General features: G+C 41.5%; 1 protein-coding gene across 1 annotated transcript in view; it reads right to left on the bottom strand.

Annotated features, from left to right (window-relative positions):
* The window catches only part of HSD17B12 (hydroxysteroid 17-beta dehydrogenase 12), a 157,559-nt gene that overhangs the window by 59,103 nt on the left and 79,792 nt on the right, over positions 1-18,664 (bottom strand). The window contains exon 4 of the mRNA XM_075927517.1: positions 8,494-8,601. Coding sequence (XP_075783632.1) covers positions 8,494-8,601 — 108 coding nt within the window. The remainder of the gene's footprint in view (positions 1-8,493; positions 8,602-18,664) is intronic.

Genomic DNA, 18,664 nt, shown 5'->3' with positions numbered 1-18,664 from the left:
ACTGAGATGTTTTATAACTTTGTGGCGTGTCACATTTCCTTTGTTATCAACACACACACATGTACCAGAAAACAAAGGGTGAACACCACACGCTTGAATATAATTTTTGAATTTTTTTTTTTACCACCACATGATAAATGGTAATTGTCTTCTTCTGCAAGCCTTACTGAATTTTGCTAAACTTTATAATACAACACAGGAAACAATCCTGTAAGTGAAGTGATATAGATCTTTTTTCTTTTTAAATTTGTGGCTTATATGACAAATCATATTGAACTAAAAACAAGTTAGCGTCAACATGCTCTGTGCAAGACAGTTTGTGTTGATATGGACCATGTCAACTGGAGACCGAGGCAAGCACACAATCTACTGTCATTAACTCCATGGTCAAATGCTTGCTCGTCACAATCTTCATTTGGAGAGCTCATCCACCTTCACCCGTTGATCCTTCCACTCCCACGTCACAATTACTCTCCAGAGTTTTAATGTAGTTTAAGGCTAATTTATTGGGACCAGAAACAAGTGATCAAATTTCATGTTTAATTAAATACAAGCTAGTCATTGGAATTCTCACTAAATTTCTATTTTTATGTAATAGGAGTAAAAGCAGCCCCTGACCTAGTCCATTAGAGTGCATGAAGAGAAGGAGCAGCTAGTAACCCAGCCCCCTCTATCAGGAATGCAGTACAAACTAGGTATGTTAGATATCATGTAACTGCATACAATCTTAGAGGTTACACGACTATTCAGTAGTTCCCAGGGGCAGGGTAGGCAGCCAGTGCACTTGACCGCTGCCACCTCACGCTGCTGCCTCTGTATCTGAGGCAGGAGCGTGGGGTGGCAGCAGCCTCATCTGCGGGGGTCCAAGCTCCCCATGGACAGAGGCTGGTCCGTGGTAGCAGCCTCTGTCCACGGGTAGATTGGGCCCCACTGAGGACTGGGGCTGCTGCCATGGACCAGACTCACCACAGAAAGAGGCTGCTCTATGGAATGTGGAACAACTTCTTTTCACGGGGAGCTCGGACCCTCCACAGACAGGGGCTGCTGTCATAGACCAGCCTCTGTCTGTGGTGAGCCCAGGCTGCCATGGATAGAGGATGCTTTGCAACAACCTACCCTACCCCACCCACTTTTACGCCAACTACACCCCCAGCACTCCCTGCTGCCTCCCCTCCTGCCCCTGCTGCCTCTGTAGGAGGAAGTATTGGGGGGGAGGCAGGGGGAAGGCAGGTCCACAGAAACAGCATGCACTGGGAACCTGCTTAAAATCCAGCTCCCTGTATGTACTGGCTCCAGCCTGCTCCCCTCACCGTCTGTGTTGTTGCTGCCTCTATCAGAGGCAGCAGTGTGCATGGCGGGAAATAGGCAGATCTGGTGCTCGTGGGGAGCCTACTTAAAAGCCAGTTCCCGCTCCCCTGACCCTTGCCGCCTCTAATACAGAGGCAGTGGGCCAGGTTGGGGGGAGGGAATGCGTATAGTTGACAAGATTAATCGATAAACACAGGCTTATCAGCTAATCATGCAGTCTACTGCATATTGACATCTCTAGTACAAACACATCTCGAGTACAAACACTTTAGGCAAAACTAACTGTGAAAGGCACTGCATTTTTAATTTTAAAAATTCTTTACTTTTAAAAATGATAAAAATAATTAGGGATTAATTCTTTTAACATGCACTTTCATCCTTCCCACCCCCAGATCAATCTTCCTGACAGAACTTGTACCAAGTTCACAGAGAAACAATTGTGTAACTCACTTGAATGAAATGAAAAGACCAGGGACACATCCGAATCCCTGGCAACATCCAATGTGAAAACTGTTTAGTTTTTGAAAGAGTAAATGTGCCAGTTGCCCTACTGCATTTAGCAGAAGTCTATTTCCCTCCCAAACTCAGTTACCTGGAGCAAGTGCTCCAGAGTACCAATTGTTTAGGAGCAGAACCACCGTGATAAATTAATCTTGTAATTCTTTAAAAAAATAAAACGCAGTGCGTGCACACATACAGTTTATAGCAGAAGGGAGATTTAGAAAGTGAAAAACAATGGCCAAATTAACACCAGTCCCATGTCAACAGTTGCTGTGTGAGGACAGTAGATGGCAGAAGTAACTAACATGCAATCTGCAAACTCATCGAAGGCACTCTGAAAGAGCATAAATAGCTTGGGGGTGGAAGAAGTACGAATAGGAGTGCAGGAGAAATCTCATTAATGACAATCTTCCTACATTGAACAGTCCATGTTTTTGACAAAGCTTATCTGTTTTTTGAAAGGGGTTGTGTTTTGCTTTCTCTGTGTATTCAAAAGGCTCATTACACGGGGATTCACCATAAAGCAAACTGATCCACAAGTTGTTTTCACACTCTTCAGATGTGTGAAATCTCCCCCCATTGGCCACATTTAAAATTAATTGAAAAATCTGTGAATTGCTTAAAACTAATTTTTGAATCCATTATTTTAGACTCGTTCTCAGATATGAAGCCAATATTCATACTGTAGTAATCTAAATACACTAACAAATCATGGAAAACTTCTAATCCCACTCAAACAATACTACTTTTGTCCTATATATTCTAAATTTCTACTTTATTAGGGTAAACATTAGCATAAAAACAGTATCTTTGTTTCATATACATTTATTTGCTGTTAATCTTACTGAACATGTCTATACTTCAGTGTAAACCTAGGGTTCAAACTCAGGCTTGTGCCTAAAGCCACTTCCAATTACACATGCATTATGCTAATCCACATCTTGAACCCAGAATTCCAAAGACCCACAGAGGTGGAGGGCCTAACCTGAGTCCATCTGCAACTCAGGGTACTAGACCTATTGCTTTGCAGTGCTGATGCAGCCACACTGGACTCTCGGCAGACTTCCAGGCACAAGTATCCCATAATTCCACACACTCCAACTTTCTTTGTCCTATGAACAGTCAAGTTTTTCCAGATTGCAACATGAACAACAGGCAAGTGTGGCCATCTTTTGAGAGCAACTCATAGACTGGCATATTGTGGCTGGACTTGTACTCACATAATGCAGCGTAGAAACTGGAGGCCCAGGTTGGAACCCAGTATTCACTAATTCTTAGCCTGGGGTTATAAATGAGTGCAGATTCTCAAGCAAGTCCTATATATTAACATACCCAGCATCTGCTAACTTGAATTCCACTAACAACAAAGCCACGTCTCCACTTGCCGCGCTGGAGATTTATGTTCTGGTGTTTGATCTGGCAGATCTAATTAAGACTCACTAAATTGAATGTTGAGGGCAGCTTTGGTCGGCAAAAGTATTCCTCAGTTACCATGAGTAAGTAGCAGAAAGGAGCATTTACTGCCATCCATCTCCCTCTGTGAAGATGGTGCCAAGGTCGACTTACGATAAGCTGACTCCAGTTACGTATTTTATGTAGCTGGAGTTGCGTGCCTTAACCTGACCTTCCAGGTCTAGTGTAGACTTGGCCTCAGTTTGACATACCTACAGAAGTACCATAGTTAGTTCCCATCGACACAGCATTTGACACTTCTATAGTGCTTTACTACAGGATCCTAAAACACTATGCTATTAACATATTAACAGCATTGTTTAAATGCATTCATCTTTGAGGTTGGAGTTTATGTAGGAGAAGGGAAATTTGCAGACCAACGGCACTGAAGCAAACATTTTTTCTGAGAAGTATTATGGCATCTTTACTGTACATGCAACTGAGACAAAAGGTTGCATTTTAAGATTGCCTGAAAAATAATTTCCATGTCAAGGATATTAAAAATGGGGAGGAAACTGACAGAAGATTAGTTGTAGCAGAGGTTATTAAACTTCATTCCATGACCGACTCAAGTACACCTCTCCTATTCAAAGATCTCCAAACCCCATTAGAGAATCTACTTACCCATGTAAATTTCTTTAAAAGAATCCTAAAAATACACTAGCTGAAAATGAAGATAACAGGCTCACAAGGCTCAGAATAAACGGTTATAAAACTGCAGTGCAGATTTTCGGGCTTGGGCTGGAGCCTGGCCCTTGGTCCTGGAGCTGAAGCTCCAGTGCCAAAGTCTACACTGCAGTTTATAGTCCTGCAGCTGAGCCCCATAAGCTCAAGTCAGCTGACATGGACCAGTGATTAGTATTTTACTGCAGTATAGACATACCTTCAGAGACGTACATTTTTTAACAGTATTAGCATAAGGAGGAGGAACAAAATGTTGCCACCTTTCACCCTAATTATAAAAAATTTCTGGCCACAGTTAATCTATTTTTAGGCAGACACACCTCAGGGTAGAATGAAGAGTTATGGACAGAATTCTTTAGGATTTTTTCAAAGTTTGACTCATAGTAAGTGTCCATTAGGGAAATATTTAAATTTCTAAAAATCTCGGTACTGAAGCTATCACTGCAGAATGGAGCCCACTATGCACTATTCAGTGTTAACAAGTTATTTCCATTTCCAAGCCTATCTACAAGGAGAAGAACTAGAAACTGGCTTTAAAACATTCACTTCTCCTCTAAGAAGGCCAGAGCCTGGCTCTGCTAGCAAAAAAGGATGGTCAGAAATGTGTGCAAGAAAAAACTAGTTCTAATTGGATGATGATTTTATACAGACTCCCATGAAACATGAGCATTGCAAATCACTCAATTTAGGACATCTCATATAAACAATGCCTCCTCTTCCACAAGAATGATCATGGACATCAACATAGAACCTGAGGAATTTTCCTGAGTGTCCACCTGGTCCATATTTGTGAACAGGAAATAAAAGTAAGTTTACAACAAGCCTTGTCTGTCATGCTCTTGGCTATGCTTTTACATTTCTCATTTCTGCCTATGACACACATTGCTGCAGTTAGCACATGTTCAAAGTCACTGACAGAAGCTGATTTTGAGCACACAGCAAAGCTTTATGCAAAGTCTATCCTCTACACAAACGTGAGAAGTGTCTTCCAAATAAAAGGGAGTTTACAAGCATTTTAATCTGCAAATATTTTAATATTAAGTTCTGCTGTGGCTTTGCAATCTCAGGGGGCTTGATTCTGCCCAGCGTACGTACCAACTATTTTGTGTATAAGGCCAAAGTTACAAATCATTAGGACACAGTGGAAGGAACCAAATACTGCAATAGTGAGTGCTACTGAGCTCCCACTAAGTGACTGCTGGTATATGAACACAAATGAGGCCCAAAAGAAGAATATGCACAAGTGCCTATTTAGCATGGTATGGGATTTCACTTAAATCAATGTTTTCTCAGATACCCATATGGCCAGTACACATTGGCAAATAACTGAACACAGAACTTAAACAGCAATTAATGCCCACAAAATCTACAATGCAGCCTTTCATCTTTGCCAGAAATCAAGTTTGTTTTAATCAGTATGCCTTTATGAAACAGCCATAATCCAAATCTGTAAATTGGGAGTTTTTTTTTTAAAAAAAAAAACCCAACAACAACGAGTTATCACATTATCTAGACAAAAAAATTTAACTGCCCTGACAGTCGCCCTGAAAGCACAACACATTATAATTACCAACCGACAGTTGAAGCAACTCAAGAACCTGGGAACATCTGCAACAGATACCATAAATCTAGCACAGACCCCCAATCTGAGGGTACAGGAATCCAGAATTACTAAGCCTTTCAAAGAAAAAAATCATTTTTAAGACAAAACTATTCCATATGTATTTGTCCCGGTTAAGGAAGAAACTTGGTCTTCTGTTCTAATCCTAGCTGTCAGTGTATCCTAAAACACCCTAGAAAATGTGTATAATTCTTATTTACCTCACATGGCCACTGTAAAACAGTGGGTTTTTTTGGAGAGCCTGAAATGACAGATGTCAAATTTCAAGCCGTTGTTCACCATTATGTGTTCTTATCCCCATAATGGAAAACTAGAAAAGTAGTGAGAGAAAGGCACATAGGAATATATACACATAGGGAAACAATACAAAATAGATGATTGCAAGGAAATTCCTTAACTGCATTTCTGAATCCAAAATAAGTTTTAAAGTTGAGGAAATCCTTGAGCTTACTATTTTGAATTACCTATTTCTCTTAGTGATAGAAATGTAGCCGTGTTAGTCTGGGGTAGCTGAAGCAAAATGCAGGACAATGTAGCACTTTAAAGACTAACAAGATGGTTTATTAGATGATGAGCTTTCGTGGGCCAGACCCACTTCCTCAGATCAAAAAAAATTTTTTTTTTTTTGATCTGAGGAAGTGGGTCTGGCCCACGAAAGCTCATCATCTAATAAACCATCTTGTTAGTCTTTAAAGTGCTACATTGTCCTGCATTTTGCTCCTATTTCTCTTAGGTTCAGTGAAGCAAACAAAACAATCACCTTGTCTTTTTCCACTCTTCTGATGAGGAAATGCCAAGATTACTGCATTCAATATACTGTATGGTACCCAAAAGAGAAGTGCAGTAGGCTATACAGAGCTAAACAATATGACCAGACCCATAGTGCATGGGTAAGCAATTTTTAATGGGGAGAGGAGCAGTCCAAGATTTGGTAAGTGGGCAAGGGACACATTTCTCTGGAGGTGTGCGAAGTCTGGGATGGTAGACGGGGTGCATAAGGGAGCTTGGGATAGAGGACTGGTATGCAGGAGGTGTGCGGAGTCAGAGGAAGTTTGAGTGAATGAGGGCATTATGATCTGGAGCAGAGGCTTGTGTGGCAGAGTCAGGGAAGGGGACAGATGCAGGAGAGGACTCTGGCCTGGAGGAGGGATGTAGGAGAAGGTGCAGGGTCTGGGAGGGAGTTGTGACATTAAGGAGGTGGGGAGAGGGGATACAGAAGGTTTGGGTGGTAACCTGGGGCAGGAAGTTGGGGGGAGGAATGGGTTGGGGTGCCAGAGGCAGGCTGTGGCTGGGACTGCTTACCTAGGTGGCTCCCAGCCAGCAGCCCTGCAGGAACCTGAGACAAGCTCCATGCCTGGCTGCTGGACTGGATGCTCCACATGGCTCTGCTCCAGCTCAGAAGGAATGGGGGGGGAGGGGAAGGAAGAAGGCTTTGCTCTGACCTTGCCTCTAGCAAAATTTCTCAGCTCCTATTAGCCGGAATCTGCCTCCCTGGCTTGCAGAGCAACACGGCTTTTAAAACAGCCTAAGCGGCCCTGTAGCAAGGGTGCTAGCATGGTGGCTGCAGGCCGGGTCTAGAGGCTTGGCTGCCAGACACCAGCCCTCTAGCCACCTCTTGCCCACCCCAGCCATAGTCAAATATGAACCTTCTGAAGCAAGAAGTCAATGACTTGTTATTCCCTACCTACTAAGCTTCAGCAGCTCTATAACAGAGTGAATAGCATTCCCAAAGAATTAACTGCTACTCAACGCAAAACAGAAAAAACTAAACATTTAGTTTCATTAGAGATGTGGTTTATGAATAAATGGAGACGCATTTTCAGTGCTGATGTGTGATCAGAGGCATCATTTCTCTGGAGTCCTGTTGAAGGTATTTATATAACAAAAAGTGTGCTGTGAATGCAAAAAGTAAGACCATAGACTCCGACTTAAGACTCGTGTACCTTTATTTCTTATGAAAGGGAAGGTTACTCACCTTGTGCAGTAACTGAGGTTCTTCAAGATGGTTGTCCCTGTGGGTGCTCCACCATCCATCCTCTCCCCCTCTGCTTTGGAACTGTCCGTTGTGGACAGAGAAGGAACCGAGGAGTCTGTTGGCTGCACATGCACAGTAGCCTTTCCAAATGGCACGTGCCAGCTGCACCTCATGCGCAGCCCACGGAGGGCACTGCTGTCTTAATTCTCCGACAGGAAGTGCAGTAGTGCCGAACACTTAAGGTGGAGCACCCGCAGGGACACGCCTCGAAGAAACAAAAGTTAGATAGGTTGAAGCTAGCTAGCTTCTATTACAACTTCATGATGTAAACTTGACGGTTGTGGGAAGTAAACAGAAGACAAGAAGATACCAGTCACTCTGATTAAAAGGCACAGAGAACCAACTACTACTCATCATGGATGAATCGATCGTATCCAACCAACAGAGACCTGAGGGGGCAGAAGCTTGAGGTTTTTCTGTTTTTAAAATATAAACATCCATCCCACGCTTTTACAACATCTGTAGTTTACAAATTGAATACAACTGATTTAAGGATATTTAGGTTCATAATCTTGGGATCTGGTTAACCTCTAACTTCTGCTAGCCCAAGTAGCTGAGTATTTAAAATATTAGGGGCACTACATGCCTGAAGTGAGCCATTAGTAATATAGATAAAAATAAAATATAAAAAAATGCACTCTCAGAAGCACCTTTATTCAGGAAAGAACTTGAACTCAGGAGAAAGTGCAGTCCTGAGTAAGGATGCTTTTAGGAATGCAGGCCATATGAAGAAATATCTAGAAAGCAGTTTTTTAGCTCAAACCCACAACCTTTGTAGGCTGGTTTCAACCAACTGTAATACTGGGGCAGCGATGGAGAGAAACAAACTAACAGGGGTATCAAGACAAAAATCTCCAGCATAGACAACTCTAGGTATGGGTCAGATACACACCTAACACACCAATCTCAAGGCCTTCCAGTTCTGTTTTAATTTTGCCGTAAATGTCTTCTCTCTCGAAGTCAGCAGCAATAATTTTTGTTTCCACCTGGAATTTTGCCTCTGAAAATAATAATAAAAAAATAAATGAATAGAGTTAGGTTAAAGCATGTCGCAACTCCAATTTTAAAAATTGGACATATACTTAAGGCATTATGGCTTAAGACAAATTACTATACCCACTCTTAGTTCAAAATACATTGTTATACAGTGTTACATTCATTTGTGCAGGCCAAGTGTTTTACTGCTAGGCTTATTTCATTTATGCATAAACGTCAGAGTACTACACTTAATTAGTTTATTTTCTCACCACACGAGCCTCTAAAGATTCGGCATCTTCTGTTCATGAGGATCCAAGGATTTCGCAAATTACACAGTTAATACAGACCACCCAAAATCCAGAAGTTAGAAGCAAATTTTACATATCGGCTACATGATGGAAGTTGAAACGCAATGGTATTAGGGACCCCTTCAAATATTTATACAGTTTAAATGATTCACTAACATTAGCAAGAGACATTAGCAGAAGACACTGAAGCTCAAATGTGTGTAGACTCCTGCTGCCACACCCTAATTCTGATTCTTTTTTTGGGGGGGGGGGAGGGGAGAGGGAGAGGAATGTTTAAGAAACCAGGGAGCAAGAGCACTGAAGAAAGCAAGTAGGAAAAAAAAAATACAACTATAGGCTACACAATGCAAACACCATTATTCAACACAGTGTCACTTCCACTCTCGCAGTGTAGTGGAACAAATGACATTAATATCAGAAATTGTGAAAAATTTAAGGAGAAAATGTCCCTTTAGTCCAATTCTCTTTCCATCAAAGTAAATTAATTTAACAATTAAAATCAGCACAATGACTTCTTGGACATCAGCCATACAAAGGTGGTGACCAAAACAGTTTAAATTAGGTGAAAATACCACCATTTACATACTCTTTCAGTAATTTATGCACATATATAAAAATGGTTTTAGAAAAATTGAGACCATTCATAAAAATGATCCTTTTCCATTTAAATTGGCACCATTCACAAAAAGATCAGAAGCAGCCACATTCCCATGATGCTCTCTTCCATTCAAGAAAAAATTGCAGCTCCCATGATTCTGTTGTCCATTCATGCAGAATCATGAATCTACTGCACTCAATGGTTTGCTTGCTGCTTCTTTTTTTAATAACCCTAATGGCAGACAGAAATATTTCCCCCTCCCTTCATCTTTCATGAACAGCTGCATTGTTAAAAAATCCCCAGGGAGATGTTGCTATGTAAAATGACTACGTAAACAGCATTAAGCCCCCACTGCAGCAGCAGTCTTGTGATCACGTAAGAAGAAAATCAAGTTCAACATCTTTTACTGAGAAGAAGGAAAGTGAAGAGATTCTATTTTTGAACACACCTGTTCCAATGTTAAAAACATACACATGAAATCCTACAGGAAACTGAGTTAGAGGGAACAATGTATCAAATGTGGACAAGTGGATTGGGCAGATAAAGCAGCAAAAGAGGACATTATTGCACACATACTGTCTATTGTTTGCTAGTATTTTCAGCAATTTTCATTGCCAATAAGGGGCTCTATGAAACACACATTATTTAAACAAGTTAGTCCACCACTATCGGCTTACTTCTTGTATTCCTCAAAGTACTTTTCACTAGGTTTTGTTTAGCAATACTTAGGAGTTGTTTTTTTAAAAGGTTTATAAAAGCATACCAAGATATCTAATGCCAAAGGAGGTAACCAAAAAAAAAAGCTAAGACCTAATGCTGAATGAAGTTAATCCATATCACTGATAGGTGTTCTATGCAATCTGTATTCAAAGCTTATGAAAATTAGCAAGCTCTTAAAGGTGTAGCTTTAAAATGATTAAACAATACAGCTATAACTAATGTGGATCATCTTCTATACTGTGAAGCAGGAAGTAAGGGAAGCCAGAAGAAATGATACAATGAAAAATGAAAAAACATTGAAGTTAATATATTCAGTAAAAATGGCTTTAGTATTAGAATTGTTCTGTTCAACAAGTACATTGAAGGTCAAGTTACTACCCAACTTAAGAAAAATGTTCAAGATGGATCAGAAAAATTCAAGAGGTTATTTTATTCTATTTCAACTTTCTTATTAAGATGGTATTACCTCTTCAAAGGAGAATCAGTTAATACCCAGTAAGCCAGTTATACTTCACCAGGCCACCAACAGCCTATAGTAAATACAGGTGTTTCAATAGTAGACCAGATTTCAAACACCAGAGGATTCACACACACAATAATTGAATACATCAATCGCTTAGGCAGACCTATAGTGCACCACATCTCAATCTCAACACATTCTCTCTACTTCCTCAATGATATCTACAATCAAGCACATTCCCTCAAGACTCTTCCTAGCCTGTTTCCCATGGTGGAGGTGGTGATTGGTGTATGTTTAAATAACATTTCTTGTATCTTTAAATGTTAATTCTGGACATTTTTGGTATGTTACATTAATTAAATCTTATACCAAGGATCCAACAATTTCCTTACCCAAACAAATAATCTTAACCTGTAAGAATCTCTCTAGCCCACCCAAATTTCATGGTGATTAAACCATTAGTGAGCAACACAAAAATGGACTAGTGGCTTCATTGGCCATCAATCACCATGGTACAAAATGTAATACATCTATTTTGCTACTATTAACTATCAAAGTCAACTGGCAAGTTAAGCGTACTCACTAAGGGCAAATAAACCCCATGTGTTTTAGAATGAGCCAAGTCATTAGTGTTGACAGAAAAGGGTATTGATTCTCACCAAATATTACCATTTTGCCCTAAAATGACAGCAATGTCATTATGAGGGAGGAGGAATTTGTCAAGAGGCTGCACCAAAAGCTAAATCACTTTTGCATTCGTCCCTCTTTCCCATTTTAGGACCTACAATTCTACGTTTACTTACAAACTAATTTAAGATTTGCAATAAACAAGATAAAACTGTTTTATCTTTTATGCATTTGCTCTGTAGGTAGTGAATATTATTTCCATAATAATTATAACTCCAAAAAATGTGTAATTGTAGTGTAAGAGTTTAACTGTTAACCAGTATATAATGTTATCATCAACACACAATACATAATCAAATGGACCACATATTCTAAATTGCAATTCTGCGTGAATCTTACTTTGATATACACAAACATAAAAGTTCAGGTCTAGTTTATATCCAGGTACCACAGTATTCCATTATTTTGTCATTTTACCGCATTCCATATTATGCACAATATCTCAAAGTTCTTTTCTATTGCTAGACATGCTCCTTCACCTATTTCTGCTTGTGATTTCTTTGCATTGGGAAATAGATATTGGGCTGTTTGTTTTTACACTGCATTTATACACAACTATTTCCCCCCACACACTTCTATGTAGATTGCACATATATGCTACTCTCAATTTGTCCTTTTTTCAAGTACCAGAGGTGTAGCCGTGTTAGTAACTTTAAAAAGAACAAGCTATCCTGTGGCATCTTAGAGGCTACTATATTAAAATGAGTTTTATCCATGAAAGCTCATGATATCAGATGAGTTGGACTGAAAATTCCCTGGATTCTCTAATTTCCACTCCAACTCCTCCAATGAAATGGGTTTTAACCAAAAAAGCTCATAATGTATCTGTTAGTCTAAGGTGCCACAAGACTTCTCGTTATCTTCTAAAGTAGTTATCATTGGGCCTATTTTTAACCAGATATAACAATTTCCTTTTTATTATTCCTAGCCAATCTGTCTACTCCAAACTGCTCTTCAGCATCTATTGGCTTATTTAACCGAGACCTCCAACTTGGCATTTTATAGGCTCTCCAAAACCTTGATAAATTGTCATATTAGAAATCTGGTTCCTTTTCTAAAGGTTGGGTCTGGAGAGGATGGGGAAAAGGAGCTATCAATTATCTTATGCCTTCTGTATAAGATCTTCTTTTCCTAAAAAGTTTCCAAAAAACCTCAATCCTCATGCAGTCAGTTTACCCTGAAGTCCGTCATCTACCCAGGTCTGCTCATGCTGTAGGAGCATGTTAGAGAAAGCTTAAATTGTTATGTTGTGTTATCCTTCTTTCTCCCCCCCCCCCCCCAACTCTAATTTGTCAATTGCATTCATCTTGCTTAATCCATTAACCAGTTAAATCTTAGGTTTAACCAGTTAATTGATTAAGTGGGCTGCTGCTTAATATATGCGAGCATACATTAAACCTAGACTAAACTATCTTGCAGCAAAAACTGTTTATGCACAGTGTTGAGCAATCATAATCCTTGATTCGGGCACCAAGAAGCTAGTGCAATGGAAACCCACAAAAATTCAACAATCTTCCTAATAACTTAATTTAGCTGCCATGGATGCTTTCACCTCAAGCAGCAAGTCATCTGATCACAGAATATTAGAAGTGGAAAGGACCTTGAGAGGTCATTAAGTCTTCTGCACTATGGCAGGTCCAAGCACCATCTAGATTAGGGATGTGAACAGTAAACATCACTCTTACCAGGTGATGTTTACCTGTCCACTGCAGGCACAAGGCTGCTCCAGCCCAGGGGAAGCCATGAACAGAAGTCAGTTGCCACACCCAGAGCTGCTGGCAGGCTGGGAGCAGAAATCTCCATCCCTCCGCACAAACATGCATGGCCACTGACGGGCTGGGAGCAGAACCTATGAACCTTTTCACCCCAGCATGCAAGGCTGCCAGCTCCTGCTACCAGTCCTCCCATTCAGGGGGCTGGTAGCAGGAGCCAGTAGCTTTGTGCATTGGGGTCTAGGAGCAGAAGCAGCCACCACCTCCCTCACTCGCAGGGCTGCCAGCTCACAGTGGCAGCCCGCTTAATCAGCTAAACCTAAGATTAACCGGTTAATTCATCTCCAGGATTTTACATTCCTAGTCAATCATCCCTGACAGATGTTTGTTTATCCTGCTCAAACATCTGCAACGATGGAGATTCCACAAGCTTCCTAGGCAATTTATTCCTGTGCTAAACACTGAAAGTTAGGAAGTTTTTCCTAATGTCCAACCTCAACCTACCTTGCTGCAATTTAAGCCCATAATTTTTCTCCTTTCTCCTTGTAACACCCTTTTAGTCTCTGTATTCTCAGGGCATGTTTCCATTTACTCAAGGATTGACATTCTGGTGATTGTCTTCCAGGGTTGAATTTAGCAGGTCTAATGAAGACCCACTAAATCAAACACTAAGGGCACCCAGTCTGTGCTGGTACTCCTCACTATTGCGAGGGAGTCGACAGGCGCATTTATCCCATCAATCTCCTGCTGTGAAGACAGTGCCAAGCTTGATTTAAAGTACACTGACTCCATCAATATTATTTACATAGCTGGAATTGCGTACCTTAAGCCCACCTTTCTCCCTGAAGTATGGGCCTCAGGGCACAGAGCACACAACACAAACCTTATGAAGTAAACTCAGAGTACTTCCTGATCCCAATCAAAAGACCAAGTGCTTCCCTTTTTTGCATTAGAAACACTGCTATGAAATATTTAAAGTCTGTGTCCACTTCTCTGACTACCAGACAGCTGATTGTGTAAGCCATGAAAGCTACACACAAAAAATAATTTCTGAACCACTTAGTAAAAGAACTGATTTAAGGGTAATGGAAAAAACATCCCAAACATCTGCTCTCTCAATATAACAAAATGGAATTCAAACTTTTTTAAAATCAATAATCAGTTCTGTAGAACACTTATTGCTTTAAAGAAACTACACAAATAAACACAGCCAAGTATTTTAATTAAGAGATACCATCTAGTGTCTGGCTATGGTGCAATACACTCCCACATGGCTTAGTGCCAGCTCTGGAATAGCAACACTAATGCTGCTGCCCTAATTGACAATGCAGACTAACACACATTAATTTGGCTAGTCCATGTAATAGCAGGTATGCTAGCATTTCTACCAAGATGCCTACCAAGTTACAGATGTTTCCATACAACTCTACAGCATAGTACTAGTAACCTAAGGAATAAATAGAAGTTGAAATAAATTATAGTTGATAGAACAGTTCAGCCTGTGCTTGTATTGCAACCGAAGGCTCCACATAGGGATGTCATACTGTATCAGTTTCAGCACATAACATATAATGAGATGCCTGGGTAAGATTTAAGACACATCTTGCCATGTTAACTTTAGAAAGTAAATATATTTTGGTCAAGAACCATAAGGTATTTCTGGTTTCATTTCATGTGAGTGAAATCTCTGGTATACACAGTATTGCCATATGTACAGCCTTAACTAGATGTATCACCTAATTAGATAACTTTTTAGAGACTGCATCAGAAGGGTAACAACTCTTAACACAGACCTAATAAATGAGAAAGATTTGGAGTAGGTCTCCACTTAAAGCTAGGGCCATGATTCCCAGCTCAGACACACTAATGCTAGCTCTCATCAGGCTAGTATACTAAAAATAGCAGCATAACTGGGGCTGGATGGCAACAGAGCGCAACAGCAAAAACTAGCCACCCCAAGTAACATTTGTCTGAACTCCACTACTGACAGCTGTAGTAAGATGAAGGCCTAAAACATAAGCCAATGCAGCACAGGCCTGGTCTAAGGCCAGAGGCCTAGTTACCAATGGACAAAACGTGGCTAAGCTGTGAGCAAGAGACAGGCCAGCTCACAGAACTGGGCACAAACATGGCTAAGTGTGAAAAACATTAATTGGTAATAGGCCCAGGTACAGAACAGTAATTGGCACTGGTCATAAGTGAAAAGCACATGATATCACCAATTCATTAAAAAAAAAAAGACGTTGGTACCCACACCTCACAGATACAGACTCAGGTTCAGGAAAGGGTCTACAATGACAGCATGATGGATAGAAATAATCTAATCAAACTATAAGGTACTGAGTTTGTAGCATCTAAGTAGCATCACAGGGTAGTAACCGGACAGAGTCAGCAGTGCAGTGTGATTTGTTGTACCTGTATATAAGGCGGTGTCTTGAGGGGACAGTCTTTGGATAACCTGGGGGCAGTGGAAATTTCCCACTGACTGAGTCATTCCATTGTGGCAAGTACATATGCATAGTGGTTCAGTAAAGTCTACTGGCAACTTAATTACTGTACTTCACTTAACAATAAACCTGGCCTTGCACCTTCAATCCTTATCTGGTTTGTGGTCTTTGGGGGCTCTCTTGGGGTCTGCTGTGGAGACTAAGTGCACAAGTCAACATAGCAAACATCACTGTTTATATATGTGGTTATCATCATCATCATCGTCGAAGTCAGAGATCCGTGAGGACACCTCGGCAATAAATCCTGACTTCCCTCCTGAAAAACTACAACAGCTGCCCATGCTACATTACTTTTTGATCATGTGAGGCTGGTGAGTGCTAGTGTAAGCATGTTTAAGTTAGCCAAGAATCAGACACCCAGCTCAAAGTTTATACGTACTCTTAGGTGTTAACATGAGCAGTGTAAAAGGAAGTTACTCACCCTGTGCAGCAACGATGGATCTTCGAGATGTGTCCCCGTTGTGCTCCACTTTTGGTATTGGGCTTGTCCCTCATCACAGATTGGAGAATTTTTCTAGCAGTGACTAGTTGGGCCGCCCATTTGCGAGTCCGGCACATGCATTTCACACCTATGGAGTTCATGCATGCGGCCCAACTTCCCTCAGTTTCTTTGTGAACACCCTGTTGCATGAGTTCAGTGGAAAGAGGAGGGTGAAGAACAGTTGTTACTACACAGGATGAGTAACAACCTTTTCTTTTTTGAGTGATGTCCCTGTGGGTATTCTACTGTTGATATCTATCTAGCAGTACCCTAGAGATGGAAGGTGGGCTTTGGCTAGGTTTTATGTGCAGATGAAAGGACTGCGTTGGCTACTGCAGAGTTCACGCTGGCTTGTAAAGGGATTGTGTAGTGTTTCATGAAAGCGTGATTAGAGGACCAGGAAGCAGCCCAGCATATGTCCATGAGCAGAACACATTTCACGAAGGCTTTTGATGCTGTCACCGCTCGGGTGGAGTGCATCTTAGGAAGCATACAAAGCGGTGTGCCTCAGAGGGAGTAACATCGGAGGATACAGGCTATTACCCATTTTGAGATCCGCTATGACGCGAGTGGCATTCCCTTGGAATGCTCTGCCAGTGAAACAAACAGGGTCTGTGACTTCTGGAAGGGTTGTGTATAGTCTACATAGAATGATAATGCCCTTCAAACATCTAGAGTGTGTATGACAGCCTCTTCCTGAGAGGTGAAAGGCTTTGGGTAGAAAGTTGGAAGGAGGGTAGGTTCATTGATATGGAAACTCAAACTTTAGGGAGAGAGGAAGAAAGAATGCGGGCAGAGAACCACTTTATCTTTGTGGAATATGGTGTAGGGAGGGAATGCTGTGAAAGCAACAATCTAGCTAACTCATCTTGCAGATGTGATGGCCATTAGGAACAGTGTCTCAAACAGCCATCTGTAAAGTACATGAAGTACCAGTTCCAAATTCCATGTGGGAAGAATCAGTTTACAGGGTGGATTAAGGTTATGTAGTCCTTTGAGGAATCTTTGAGATAGGGTGCATTTAGCTTTCCTTGCAGTGTTCCTCCCACCTATAGAGGGTTTCTTTATATTCTCTCACCCTTAGGGTACGTCTAGACTACATGCCTCTGATGACAGAGGCATGTAGATTAGACTACCCGGCATAGGAAAATGAAGCGACGACTTAAATAATCGACTTGATATTTGTTGCCCACAGGCTGTAAAAGGGGCATAGGCGATGATGGAATACAGCATATCTGAAAGGCACTGTCTGAGAGGAGAGATCATGCAGGCCCTTGACCAAGGCCTCAAACCTGCTGTTTAGAAGCTTGGTGGGTAGACAAGCGAGTGTTATGGTTCACCAGCGCTGTTTTCTTAGCCTGGAATTATTGTTATCGAATGGGCTTTGTTGTTGATGCCTGCCAAAGGTGAAATCTCTGTGCCTTGGGTAGCTTGCGATATGGGGAGTATACATCTCCAATGTGATCCTCGAGTCCTTGCTCAAATGAAGGACTTTGCCAGTCTTTGCTGCAAAGAGTTTATCTTTGTCAAATAGCAGATCTTCCACTTTGGTGTGGAGCTCTTTGGAGACCCCTGCTGCTTGTAGCCACAATGTGCATCTCATTACAATAGATGTTGCAGTTGAGATCACAGCTGTATCAGCAGAGTCGAGTGCCATTTGCAGCACTTTGCAAAAGGTAGAGTAGCCTTCCTGGACTACAGCTTTTAGTATCGGTCTTTTGTCATCAGGAAGGTGCTGCATTAATTCTGCCAGTTTTGAATTGTCAGTCGTGGTTTGCTAAAAATGCTGTATAGTTGGCTATCTGCAACTGCAGCATTGAGGAGAAGGCAGGACTCTGGCGGGTGTTTGCCAGATCTCATCCACTGCTTCTAGGATCGCTTCATCTAAAGCTAGAGCAATCCTTGACTCAGTGGATGGATGAAGATTTTTCAACAATTTGTGTTGTTTTTCCTGGAACCTCTGATATAGCACTACCTCCTGGCTCGTTACAAGCCTTTTAAACAAATCCTGGAATTGCTTCAGGTCATCAGTTGGTCACAGGTCCTTGGGAATAACAGCCTCATCTGGTGAGGAGAAGGAGATGGTGGTGTCAGTTGGTGACAACTCGGTGGTCAGTGTCTGGGTCATTGATAATCTGTCCCCGCTCTGTGTCCATATCCATTGTACAGGAAGGAGAGGTGTGAGGGCACAAAGGAGGCAATGACTTGTAGGCCAGTGTTGACGGTGCAGTAGGTTGGTGCCATGTGGGTGTCCAATGGTGGTATGGAGACTGGCAAGGTGGGTGATGTGGATGATAGGACCACTCAAGGTACCATGGGGGATGGTGTGGATAACGTGGCTGGTGTCTACTGTAGGGTGATTGTGCTTTGGTTGGAGAAAAGTGCTGAGATGAGAACACACTCCTATGATCCCCTTCGTAGTCACTGTAGTGAGTGTACTGGCGACTGTGGAGAAAGAGGAGAGCCACGTAATGAGAATGAGGTTAGGGAACAGTGCCCAAGAGGGGAAGCATATGGAGGTCCATATGTTGGTTTCATATGCAGCATTGATGAAACGTATACCTGTGTGTGCACCATAAGACAGTGACAGCTGTGCGCTGGTTCCTGCGGTG

Source organism: Pelodiscus sinensis, chromosome 4 (assembly GCF_049634645.1).
Source record: "Pelodiscus sinensis isolate JC-2024 chromosome 4, ASM4963464v1, whole genome shotgun sequence".
Classification (NCBI taxonomy): domain Eukaryota; kingdom Metazoa; phylum Chordata; order Testudines; family Trionychidae; genus Pelodiscus; species Pelodiscus sinensis.
Note: the sequence above shows the minus strand (reverse complement) of the source record. Positions and strands in the feature narration are given on the sequence as shown.